Source organism: Pseudomassariella vexata (assembly GCF_002105095.1).
Source record: "Pseudomassariella vexata strain CBS 129021 chromosome Unknown BCR38scaffold_2, whole genome shotgun sequence".
NCBI classification, from domain to species: Eukaryota; Fungi; Ascomycota; class Sordariomycetes; order Amphisphaeriales; family Pseudomassariaceae; genus Pseudomassariella; species Pseudomassariella vexata.
Window position 1 is genome coordinate 3,132,006 of NW_024467957.1, and position 13,183 is coordinate 3,145,188.

General features: G+C 52.0%; 3 protein-coding genes across 3 annotated transcripts; 1 reads left to right on the forward strand and 2 right to left on the reverse strand.

Moving 5' to 3' along the window:
• Nucleotides 1-129: 129 nt before the first annotated feature.
• On the reverse strand, nt 130-3,307 carry BCR38DRAFT_455150 (sulfite oxidase-like protein; the record flags this gene model as incomplete). Its single annotated transcript, XM_040861768.1, has 3 exons — nt 130-133; nt 1,359-2,904; nt 3,235-3,307. 3 exons carry the CDS (start codon nt 3,305-3,307, stop codon nt 130-132), a joined length of 1,623 nt encoding a protein of 540 aa, XP_040720313.1.
• Nucleotides 3,308-6,675: 3,368 nt separating this feature from the next.
• Nucleotides 6,676-9,638, reverse strand: BCR38DRAFT_421856 (fungal-specific transcription factor domain-containing protein). Its single transcript, XM_040859468.1, has one exon. The coding sequence runs from the start codon at nt 9,379-9,381 to the stop codon at nt 7,018-7,020; it is 2,364 nt and encodes a 787-aa protein (XP_040720314.1). The 5' UTR covers nt 9,382-9,638; the 3' UTR covers nt 6,676-7,017.
• A 191-nt stretch (nt 9,639-9,829) lies between these two features.
• Nucleotides 9,830-12,978, forward strand: BCR38DRAFT_421858 (type I 3-dehydroquinase-domain-containing protein). Its single transcript, XM_040859469.1, has one exon. It carries the CDS (start codon nt 10,211-10,213, stop codon nt 12,788-12,790), a length of 2,580 nt encoding a protein of 859 aa, XP_040720315.1. The 5' UTR covers nt 9,830-10,210; the 3' UTR covers nt 12,791-12,978.
• Nucleotides 12,979-13,183: the final 205 nt, after the last annotated feature.

Genomic DNA, 13,183 nt, shown 5'->3' on the forward strand with positions numbered 1-13,183 from the left:
TCGGGCCACTCTTATTAAGATTGGGTGAGTATGAGCTTGTATTCGAAAGGTTATCTGGAAGGCACGAATAGCTCTCCTCAAGATTCTGTTCCTTAATGAAGCGGATGATATTGTCGCCGAGTTCCTACGTTATCTTCGTAGACGTTGCATCCAAAAGCTCTTTATAAATCCATTCTTTGAAACCCCGTTAAGTCTTGCTCGTATATTTACCAAGGTCGACATCCTCTCCTGCGTCGAGGAAGTACTTCGTGACTTCACGAACTTCGGCATATTTACCAGATCCGGCAGTGCCTCCACATAAATCAACCCGTACTTCCCAAAGGGATGTATGCAGGATCCCTGGCCGTCAAATAATGCACCGGTATCGCCATCAGAGGCAAGTAGCACGCAAATTATGGCGTAAGGTGGCTGCGAATTTAAATCGAGGGGTACTATTACGGAGTTTTGTCAAAGATGCCGTGTTAATATACCGTTGCTATGACTCTTTAGTAACAGTCGTATAATAGTATGATAGAGAAGTTGAGGATCTTCAAGGATGTTTCGATCCCATGTGCTATTCATTTAACAAACACTCACAGGATCTAATAGTCCTCTTTCGGTAGCTAGTATGATATCAAGATCCGACGCCAGCCACAGAACGTGCCCAAGGAACTGAAGCACACAGCTGCCCGGAACGCCACTGGGTCGTCGAAGAAACGCGCTAGCCTCACCTCAACGTCGTATTCTGACCATATGTTGTTGCGCATGCCTTGAGACATTTGCGCAAGACGCAGCGGTGCCTTCGCATCGAGACGCTGTATCAGCAGAGCTTGAGTTAGGCTGCGAGTTAGAAGATCAACGAGGGATTTGGGAGTAGCCTGGCTCCTCCGACCCACGACGTGCCCGCTGAAAGATGGATGGGCTTTCTATCCTGGCTCTTTATTCATAATATTTCGCGCGTTTGATGATGGTGATGTCTTGGCTCGCGTAGTTGAAATGCGGATGGCGTAAGACGGGGACTAAAGAAACACCTGAAGTACGAAAGAGTGACCTTGTCTTTCGAGGTTGCAATAGATTTGGACGATATAATAACGGGTGTATGCAGGTGGTTTCATCGATATATTTGGTCTACAGCATTGGAATAACTATCTATCCCATGTCGTTCTGGCTGTAGTGCGACGCTTATCCTGTCAGCTCCTGGGCTGGGTGGTAATTTGGAAATTCTGACATTCTTGCGATGAGCATATACGACCTCGGTTACCACCAGGATAAGGACTAATTGGATAATGCAGAAAGATATTCCCAAATACGCCCGCTCCAATAATGCATACAACATGACCAAAACCAAAGTTACCTGACCAATACCCACGCACACTCACGAATCAGCACAACCCTTCTCCTTCCGAGGATCGAACTCGACCCGATGCCAGGCCGTCGCCAAATTACCCCTCAAATTGTAAATGCTCTTGTAGCACTGCGGTTGGGTGTTATACGCATCATCCGTAGCCTTCACCACGAAAGCAGCCGCTTCCGTCGTGGTGGGCAAAGCCCCCTCATACCTCCATCTCTTCCATGACCACGCCTTGCTTCCGCTGTCTTGCTCCGAGTCGTCAACCAGACTGGCCTGGTCCCACGTCTTGCCCCCATCGAGACTCACATCCACGCGCTGGATCTCGTGGCCGCCACCAGAGTATGCATACCCTTCGACTTCAACGTGATTCCCGTCTGCCGACTTCTTCCGTGCCCGCGTGATGGCGCTGGTGATGGGCATCTCCTGGATCGACTTATATTTATCCCAGTCAAGATCCCGAGTCTCATTGGGACCGAAACATTTGTAGTCCCGCCTTTGCCAACTGGTGTCGCTCTCCTCGTCCGAAACAACAATTTTGCTCACCCATTTGACGCAGCGCGCTGCTACTGTGCCTGGGACGATGACTCGAACGGGGAAGCCGTGATCCCTTGGCAATGGTAGATCGTTCATTTTGAATGCCAAAAGCACATCACCGCGCGGGTCCAGAGCAGAGTGGATGGGGATGCTGGCGCCGTACGCCTCCAGGCCTGAGAATTGCACGTGCTGAGCGTCTTCGGGTAGGTCATCGAGTGGCAGTCCGGCATCTTTAAGTACATCGCGTAGGCGTACTCCTTCCCATTTGGCGCAACTGATGGCTCCTGGGCCCCATTGCAGACCATTCGTCTTGTTGGCATGCTCCGTCATGTCTCTCCGTCTGTTGCCCGAGCATTGCAGTACAGCTGTCACCGAATACTGCTTAAACTTGGCCTTCAAGTCATGGACTGTGTATGTCTTAACATCACCATCAGGAAGTTCAATCGTGATGCCGTGCGCATCTGCCGCCGTGTCTTCAATCACAGGAACCCACATGTGATTGCGGACATAAAACACCTCGTTTGGCGTCAGGAATGCTTCAGCTAGATCCTCGCCCGCCGTCTCTGCATTGCACGGTTTGGCGGTAATCTGTCGCAATCTCGGATCTCGCGTCGGGTCCGACACGAACGGGTCCTCGATGTCGTTCATGCGTGGTCGCCCATCTTCCAGGTCATCTGGGTGAATCTTGCCCACCACAAATTGCTGCAGGATCTCGCGTACGTAGGGCGTTTTGTGGATGGCAAAGATGTCCCAGTACGGCTCGATGCTGCCGCCTGCTGCGCGGAGAATCACTTCACCGCCTGGATGGGCGGGTATCCAATCCGTGATATCATACACCTTGTCTTCAAATATGACCCATGGTCTCGATGATTTGGGCCCGTGGTTCTTGATTTCCGACAATCGGTATTGCGGTAGCCCATCGCCAGGATTAGAGCTATCTGCTGCTTGTGCCGGTCCTTCATCCTCAACGTCTGCTTCCAGTGTTTCGTGCGAAACGGGCTGGAAGACGGAGAAGAGCACCGTGAGCACGCCTGCGCCGGCTGCAAGGACGGGTAGCGGTCCCAGACGGCGGGGGTTGGACGAGGTTCGCGGGGCAGCTTTCGCGGCTGTTACTTGGAAGGCAGATCGGAAGCTGAAACCCCGAGCTGGCGAGGTACTCAAAGTTCGCGACTCGGCGGCGACAAACAATTGACGAGCTGACTGCGGTCTTCGGGTGAGGTTGCCAAGCTCCCGACCAATCAACCGTGGGATTTGTACCGACATGATGGAACTGGGGAGCTAACTGTCCGATGCTCCTGTTCTTGGCCGACTTCACTGCAAGCTGAACGCCTCGCAGAGTAGGCCCATAGCCGCCTGGGCTCTGGCAATACCTCCGGCACTTGAGGGTCGTGATGGCGTATGGGTCAGACAATGCTCGGGTGAATCGGTCCCCTGCGCCGTCATCTAAAGCTGCAATCTCGTCGGAGACGATCGAACAATACCCGACTCTACAGAACAAGAGTTTCAGAGGGTTGGCAGCAATTGTCGAATGAACAGTGACGTATGTGGAAGCGCAGGTGGAAGCAACGCAAAGGGGGAATATGTCGGGGTCCACAGATAGCAACGAGGTGTCTTCCGCCTCCATTCAAGGGCCACGTTGAGAAAAGAGAACGGTGACTCGCCGACCAGAAGTCACGAGACGACATTGTTACACGCAACAGCAACTCAAGGCGTCCCGGGGAAGTCGGCGATGCACAGCTGTGTACCTTATCCAACTTGCCGGGAGCAAGTAGCGTAGCCTCACACTACCCAGGTTGTTTGCTGCTCGTCTCACCTTGAAGTCACGGATGAAGCCCGAAAACCTTCGTCGCGTTTTCACCGACGATTGCCGCGCGTCACGGGTTGCAATGGGACGAACCCTATTTGTCCCAGCCCTTACATTGGATAATACCGCATACAGAGGATTGGGGATTAGCGGTGATGCGGAATCTTCAAAGTTAGCTTCCCCGACGGCCTCTCGTCAAAGTTCCCCGACTTGCCCGACAGCTTTCGACTTCGGAATTCTAGTCGGCGAAGTTGGCATACGAACAAAACAACGGGCCCGGAATCAAGCCTGGCACTACACGTGACTGTGTCTGACTTGGTCGGTGAGTCTAGTCGAGATCTCTACCCAGCCTGTGGATCCGATAAGATGCTGGCACTTGAACAGTGCATGATCCCCGTCGAGCTGCCGGACAGTAAAGAGATACGACATCGAGATTTGGCGTTGCACAAGCCACCAAGTTCATAGTTTCCTCAATCCTATTGCTCTTCATACAATGATGAGAAACAAGAAGGAGCAACGACTTGTTATGGGCGGTGGCTGCCGTCTTAAACTGTGGCTTAGCAGTGATTCTTCAAATACAACAACCGTTTGAAAATCGCACCCTGTTGTGATCGCGATTCATGACTTCCCAACATTTTCGACCAAGGCATTTCGTAAACGATTGCATGTGAACCTTTCGGCTTCAAAATTCCCGTTCCCTGTACACGAATGAGAACACTCGATTATGTCGTTGCCCCGGATCCGTGGCATTGGCCGTGGTGGACGACAATGTAGCCAAGACAACCCCCGTCAAGAACAACAAAAACGGGTAGGTAAGCTGTTCCCAATCTCGGATAGTTCTCAATCTCAAAGCGGCAAGGAAAAGTTATGCTTTGCTTCTCCAGCCATGAAGTACCTATGAACCTCTTTCCACAAAAAAGAGAATAGCAGACGACTTGGCCAAAACTCAATAGACGGCACGGGTCAACCAGGATGTTACGAACCGTTGACCCTGAACCAACATTACAGGCCCGTTGGCAGGCCAGGTGGATACAGACGCTAGGATCACGGGACCCCGCATCGGAGAAAGGAAAGGACCGACAATGGGGATCAGTGAAGGAGAGACGGGTATATAAGGGACAGGACTTCCAGGCATTTCATAGATAGACAGGCTCTACTTCAGTGATCAATATAAACATCAATCTAACCCATTGGTGAGGCAAACTGCCTTGACGACTCTATTCCCAGTTACCCTACTTGAATACTTCAGTTACCCCAAGGCACTATACTCCATACGTCAGACCCCGATATTATTGCTTGAGGACTCCGCAGCAGGACTTACTTACTAGCACAAACCCTTCCAGACTCTTTAGTGGTTTACGCAGCTAGACTATTAGAGGTTTCGTTACACATAGGAAGTATATAGTCCGAAGTAAAATCTTCCCCTTTTTCTGTTACGGCACGGCCATACATCCATGGCAATCCGCCTATTCCCGCAACGTATCCAAGGCGGTCCTGTCTCGCTTCCTCTCCCATTGGGGTCCCAAAGCCGGGGAAAGAACCGCACGCAATCCGGTTCATCAAGGAACGTGGAATAGAGGGCATTAACACGCGCGACAAACGCATCAACAGGCTTGACGAGACGCTGGCCCTGACCTGAGAGGAACATGGTTACTCGAGTGACTCGAGTGCGTCGATGTCAACGTGTATGATACGTGTAAACTCGTGCGGTAGAAGATCTGGAATATTTATGACAACCTAGATCAGCCGTTTGGGGCTCTCTGATGGTCGACATTCTCCCAGAATAATCCAGCTGTAAAATGGGTTCAAGGTATCTTCGAGAGACACCACATCCCCCTACTATAAGGGTACTCTACCTCAGCGAATATTAAGGGTTTCATCAGGTTGCAGTTGGTTATGGTGCAACAAAGGGACCTTTCGATGAAATATCTCGAGTTCACCCTCTCGCCATATCTTTAGCATCAGCTCCTTTTCCACGACACAGACGAAATCGAGGCCCAAGTTATCGCCAAGCTGAAGTCTCTGGAGAGCTTTATACTTGCTTGTAGCTAGCTGTGCTTCATGCGGGGTGGTTGGACTGAAGTCCTAGGCAGCAATCTAGAGCATTAGGGTTTCCTTGCCGTGCTCATGGATCGAACTCAGAGTCTTCGGTGAGAGGTGGCTGTAATCTGTCGCAGAACAATGATGACGCCGTCAAGGCTACTTTTCGAAGAGCCCGTTTGGTCTCGACTCAGCCAGTAATTGTTCTTATCTGAGAAGATATCCTGTCTAGGTCGATTCCCTTGAATGCTTTCCATGCTGGGCGATGTCAAACTCTTTTTGGGCTGTGTTAGGTTGGATTTGCAGAATGGAAGCGGCAAATGAATTTAGCAAAGGATGTGGGTTGGGACCTAAGCAGTTTGGAAGCCCCAAACTTGTGGCTGCCCTGTGTTCAAACTAGGCTCCCCCTTATCGACAATTACAAAGCGGCGTTGCATCCACATAGACATAATATTCAAGAATAAAATGAACACTTACATCAGCTAGCATCATGCAGTGTCTGACGACAAGCACTCATAATCAACATGTTCCAGTCCAAGGACTTGAAAAGTTACAAAAGTATTATATGGAAGAAAACATAGTCCATCACGCCGAGTTTCAGAATGGGCACAGGCATATTGCCGTTGCCAATGTCACAAATACGGTTGGCATTAGGTCGAGAGACCTCTTCGGACACCTCTTCTATGGTGACGGGCAGCATGGAGAGAATGGACGCGACGGACGTGTTACATGTCTTTGGACTGTGTGGCTGGGCTGGGGCGTGGAGATGCATTAGAGAATTCAAAAGAGAGATGGAGCATCTTGCATACGACCGAAGCGACATGATAGTTGTATGTCTTGGTCGGTAGTCCTTCCAAAATGAGATGGGAGGTCTTGGAGAATCTACAAGGTTTGCCCATTGCCAATTCTAGGGCTTTTCGATTGACGAGGCGTTGTTTTTGACACTGAGAGCCATGTGTTAATAGCCTTTGTGATTTTGACAGAGACCGAAACGCCAATGCTCGGGGTCAGGACAAGGAAATTTTCTATTGACAAATATACGATAGTGAATCAAATAAGTCATAACACAAGTCAATCCTCTATAAATCATGACTGGCGGATAATCAACAGCAGAATAAGATCGAGAAACCGTATACAGCCCATACCTTGATATAATTACCAGGTCCTGTTCTTACACTTCGTTCAATAACAGGGAGCTTCGTGGAAGTTTTCAAGCTTTACTCTCTGCTTGTTCCACCTGTGAAGCTTACATCTCATGCATTAGTCGTTGACATCTCCAAAATACCTTGGTGTGCGGCCATCCTCCCCGTTACGAGTAGCCGATAAAATCATGTGTGAGTACATCCGCAATATTACTGCCCGGCGCGAAACCCAAGTTGGCCATGAACTGCGGATCTGACTCGCCCATGCTATCGGTACGGTCAATGGCAGCTATGTCGTCCAGCATGGCGTCGTAGTCGAAGGTTGTCGCGTTGCTGCCAGCGCTGAAACTGTGTCTGGTGTGGTGTGCTGGACCGTGTGATTGTGAGGGAAGAGATACGTCCATGGGTCCGAAGAAGGCGGTTCCACTTAAATATGAGGATGAAGGATTGAGATCATGGGTGGCCGAATTGAGGGATTGTTGGTGCGGGTGGTTGTTGGTATATGACAGGATGCTAGTGGCAGGGGTCGGAGCGTATAGGTCGGCGTTTAGATGGAAGGTTGATTGCTCGGCGGAGGCATCTCCGTAATACGATGCTGGATTGGGAAATTGGCGCATTGCTGTATCGGTATTTCTGGGGAAATCGGGGTTTGGTTGTGATGATTGAGAGATCGACGAAGGCCTCGGACGTATGTTGGCATTCATAGTTGAGCCTGATGCCAAGGGTGTCCTGTTTGCAGCCCAAACAGATCTTATGGCCCCTTCCACTTTGTTCCAACGATCCCGATCTTGGGGTGTAAGCTTATCGAGGTTGTAATGGCAATTAATAAGAGCTATGTATGTTGGGAACAATGGCGGTGTTCCGCAAGCCCCGAAGCTCGAGATGTACTCTTCAAGGCACTGGAGCACAATTCCGGGTAATGATTCCGGAAATACCTGCAATCCATCTCCAGCAAACAGAGAGGCAATGCGCAGAATGTACACAGACGGTATGCGGGTCGGTGGCACGCCGCCGTTTATAACGAATGCACTGAACGGCCCCCGACCGATGGAACGCTGGATTTGGATCAGGTATGATTCGTCAGTCGGCAATATGCGGCTTTTGGCGGAGAATAGGCTTCTAGAAAGAAATTGATGTATCCTGTATAGTGAACTGAAGGAACTGACGGTGTGCGAGGGGCTTCGCGCCAGCATGACCTGTTGTTTTGGTCCAAAGCCAGCACAAGGGGCCCAGCTCTCCCACTCGTCTTGCTCGTTCTCACCAGATGGAATCGGCGATTGCGTGTCGTCAAACCGTAGGTGTGGCGGCCGATTGAGCCGGGCAGATGTGAGGGTGTCGAGGATGAAGCATCCCATATATGCATGTGAACGCCGGCTACTGTCCGTTACTGGTGCCGCATCGAGTCCAAGACGGAGATTGATGCGAGCCGCCAGTCCAACGAGTATCCATGCCGCCTCGAGGTTTTGGTGTCCGAATTTAACAAGAGTGAGAAGTAGCAGAGCATTGACGTGCCGTACATCGAAACATCCTTCCTCTGGTGGTATCAGGTTTCTCGCTAAGCGATACATCTCGCCAGGGGAGCATCGTTCGCGGGGCCTTTCGTTATTTGGATGGCTAGCCTCGTCTTGATATGAAGCGAGTGCTAGGGCAGCCCATAGCTCAGCGTGAGCGCCAGACTCTGGATGGTCAGACGATATGCCCAAGCCCTCATTGGGATACCTCCACGATGTTTTCTGGACACGTGGCTTCTCTAGGATAGGAAACCAGCAGTGGGTGTAAGAAAAGTATATGTCCAAAAGCCTCCAATAGTTTACCGGCAGTCTCAGATGCATTGACCGCGGAGAAATAGCCAGAGTATCATCCCGTAAGATGGGGCTGGGATGGCTGGCCTCGTCAGGCGCGTCAGTGACGTTTTGCTCGAGTCGTTCGGAATCTGGGGTTGGCTTCCCCGTTGATATGCTTGCAAGATCTACTGCCAATACCGGCATTTTGGAGTTCGCATGCAACGGTTTCTCCCCATCGTCTGCGCTGTCGACATCATCGCTGGCTGGCGATGTCTTGTCAGCCTTTGCTTCTGTGGCATCTGCCCCTGACAGAACACGGTCAATCTCCTTGTGGATCGTACTCCGTCTCCACCTTCGATGCAGACGATTGCCCGCCTGGGTGTCCTTTTCTAGCAGCAATGACCGTCCCTGGCCGCCCTCGTGAGTGAGAAGACTGTGTAAGGCGTTCTCAGACCCCGGGATCTTGTCAAAGATCCAACCCAATGCCAATTCCAGGGTCCTGATATATCCAGTCTGCACCCCGCGTTTCTTCTTGGGCTCTTCCCAGGTGCAATGCCTGTTCTGTGATGCGCAGGGGAAACACAGGGGCTGTAGGCCATCGCATTTCTCCCGTGCCGCGCGGCATTGATCGCATGCGCGCGACACCCTCTGTCTTTTCGGTGCCGCTGCAGGCTCCGGCTTTGATTTGTCTTCCTGGTGGCTTGACTGGCGCTTCAGGCCCATCTTGGGGCCTGGCTCTGAAGGCATCTGGCCAGCAAAGTCGTTTCTGGCGGCAACTCGGAATCCATGGGCAGATGATGATAGACCTGTCGTTTGTCGTCCCCGCAACTCGGCATCTCAAACTGGAGACTGTTCAGGTTCAGAGGCCGTCGTCGTTGTTGACGCAGTCGCTGGCATGGAGACAATTGGGTCCCTCACGTGTGTCTCGTTGGCGCTGTCTATCGACCTCGATGCCTGGTCTCGATGCCAATGCGTCGATTACAATTGCTGTTCTCCCATTAGGCGGGGGAAATCTGGGGTAGGCAGTGGACTGCGGAGACAAAAATCATTGCCGGTTAAACATTTAACCCCCAGAGTCCGCTAAAAAAAGACGCTAGCGTTCCCCAGCTTGGAAGCATGGAACATTCCGCGGGGTGAGCCAGGGTGTGTTCGATTCCTCCGACTGGGGGAAACGAGTTGCAATGTCCCGCCATGCAACTTCTTTCGCACCAGAAACTTTCGACATCGTTGCTGACGTTCCGCTGCGCTCTACCTTGCTACACCTCCGCTTACCAGAATGATCATTGTTTAGTCGCAACTGTGCTCAAGTCGAATGCTTCTCGTGGCTGTATCTTGATAGTAATGTCTTGACCTTGGAAATGCTGCTTCCGCTCGTCGGGGCCGGAGTTGTTCATCAACCCCGTTCCCAATATGGTACCTCCCATCTTCCAAGGTCTGAAACGACCTTTCGCGACAACGCTGTTGGACTTTGGTCAGGCGAATATGGGCCCAGGAGGTCTGCGACAACTCGATCTGCTCGCCCGTCTTGCTGACAACCCGTCCCCAAAACGACGCCAGAACGGCTCGCCGGTACACGATGAACCATGTCCAGCAGGTACTAGCTGTAAGTTCTCGTTCTCAACAATTAAAACCATACCTAATCTCCATCTATTCAGCCGTGTCAAGCAGTGTTGCCTCTCCAAGTGCAAATGTGCGATTTGATCCCGATGCCTCCATAGTGTTGGTGGGCATGCATGGCTCTGGCAAGTCTACGCTGGCCATCATCGCCTCTACAGCAATGAAAAGACGAATTGTAGAAACGGAAAAGGCCTTTCACGAAGCGACTGGACTCTCAACTACGGCCTTCAAGAAGACCCATGGCAGTGTCCAATACCAACAACGCCAGTACGGCGTGCTGCAAAGGATTCTTTCCGCACATCAGAAAGGCTGCATCATCGTCTCGTCCTGGATGGAACCGGGCGCCCAACATCTATTCCAGGAATTCAAAACTTCGCACCCCGTGATCCATATTGTCAGGGATCAGAAGGCAGTTGCCGACTATCTACAGGTGGCGGACCAGGTCAAACTTCTGGAGTTGTTGAACTACTCAGCCAACACTTACCGAGCGTGTGTCAACTTGGAGTTCTTCAACATTTCCGAGGAGCCTCTGGCGACGGACGACTCGACCATCATGGAGTCTACAGCACTGGACCCCAATTGCGACCAGAAATCGCCAGCGCCCTACTTGACTTTGAAACGAGCAGAAAGGCATTTTCTCAAGTTTCTGTCGTTGGTTACGCCCAAGGGAACGATTCCGTTCATTGAGACAGCGTTTCCGCTTGCCTCGGTTCCAGCCGAGAAGCGACAGTTTACATACGCCGTGTCCTTTCCGTTATCGAAGTTCCTCACGGACTATCTGAGGATAGAGGACCTGGAGACCGGTGCAGACGCAATAGAAATCGTTCTAGATGACGTCTATTGTCGGCCGGAGGAGACCTCTGGTCTCGGTCCCGCTCGTGCGAGTCAAATCAGCAGAATCGTCGCGCACATCCGGAGGAACGTCGTCATCCCCATTATTTTCCATGTCCCTTGGCCACGCCAGGGCATAGCCACCGGTGCGCAGAAAACACGGTACATGCAAAATATCTTACACGGGCTACTTCTTGCCCCCGAATACGTCACTGTCGACCTGAGGCTAGACGAACAGTCTCTTTCTTGGATCATGGATTGCAAGAAGAGATCTGTATCAAAATATATCGGCACAGTGAACGTGCCCGAAAGTCAACCATCTTCTTGGACCGATCCGATATGGATGTCCCACTACCAAAAGGCTCGTGACATTGGATGCGACTTGGTCCGGCTACTCCGACCAGCGACGCAGATCGAAGACAACTTTGAGCTCAACCATTTACGGCATGCGATCAGCGGCCTAGAACAGCCAGAGCTTCCGGTGATCGCGTTCAATACTGGGACCAAAGGCAGAAACTCGCAATGCTTCAATCAAATCCTCACATCGGTCATTCCCGAGTCTCTGGTTGGAATAATGTCCGAGGACGACACGTCCTCATCCTACATCCCGCCAGCGATAACTGCACTGCAGGCGACAAGGGCCCTTCATTCGTGCTTCGTCAATGATGCTATGAAGCTTTACGTGTTCGGCGCCAATGTAGGATACAGCATGTCCCCGGCGATGCACAACACGGCACTGAAGGCGTGTGGGATACCACACGAATACCGGCCGTACTCGACCGACTCGTTGAAAAACATCCAGCATCTGGTCCACGATCCCCTATTTGCCGGGGCGTCGGTAGGGCTTCCGTTCAAAATCGAAGTCATCAGTCTGACGCACTCGTTGAGCAGCCATGCCAAAGCCATCGGTGCCGTTAACACGCTTATCCCCGTCCGGAGTTTGAACTCAGATGGGAGCGTTCCGAACAACGCAATCTTCCATGCCAACAGAGCTGGTCCCGTCTTGGGTCTGTACGGGGAAAACACGGACTGGATCGGCATCAGGGCCTGTATCCGACGGGGTCTGTCCCCCGCCAACGCCGTGCGCTCCAGCACATCTGGACTTATCATCGGCGCCGGCGGCATGGCCCGAGCAGCCGTCTACTCGATGCTCCAGCTTGGAGTCAAGAACATCGCCATCTACAACAGGACTCCATCCAACGCCGACAAGTTGGTGGCACATTTCACAAGACTCCTTGCAAGGGACGACCTACCTTTGCTTAGTCCTAGTACCGACGCCGAAACCATATTCCACATCCTGCGCTCTCGTGATGAACCCTGGCCTGCCGGCTTCCGCCCCGCCACCATGATCGTCTCTTGTATTCCAACGCACGCCATTGGTGACAGCCCGGCGCCTCACTTCACACTTCCTGCGGCATGGATGCAGAGTTCCACGGGAGGCGTTGTGGTCGAGCTGGCTTACAAGTACCTGAACACGCCGCTGTTGGAACAGGTGCGGGCCGAGGCGCATCGCGGATGGGTGCCAATGGATGGCCTGGACTTATTGCCTGAACAAGGGTTTGCCCAGTTTGAGCTTTTCACGGGGAGACGGGCGCCCCGGCGACTGATGCGTGGTGAGGTCTTCAGGTCGTACCCTGAGGAGCAAGGCAAGTCGAATCAGACGCAGCTCCAGCCGCGATTGGAGAATATCGTTGAACAGGAGCCGTAGAATGACGGACTTTGTGATTCACGATTCACGATGCCATATGAGGTGAGGGCCTACGATCCTTTGAAGTAATCTGGTTGGCAAGCTTCCGGGCGTGAGACGGGGCCTATCCCGTCCACAGACCGTGACTTCCAGTCCATTCAGCTAGATATGTAGCACGATAGACCTGGCTAGAATATGCAACATGATCCAAACATGTCGACTCGTGCATGCCGTGAACCCAACACATATGCAAACACCTAGACATGTAACGATTTCATCCGACAGATCTCGCCCGGCCCTACTCTGCAGCGATGCATCGGGGCTGTGAGCCAGCCACATGGGATCAGGGAATGGGTTCCTTGCGTCGGTGTTGGTCTTCTCGCATTGCAAAATCATGCACGTGGATGGTCCAAG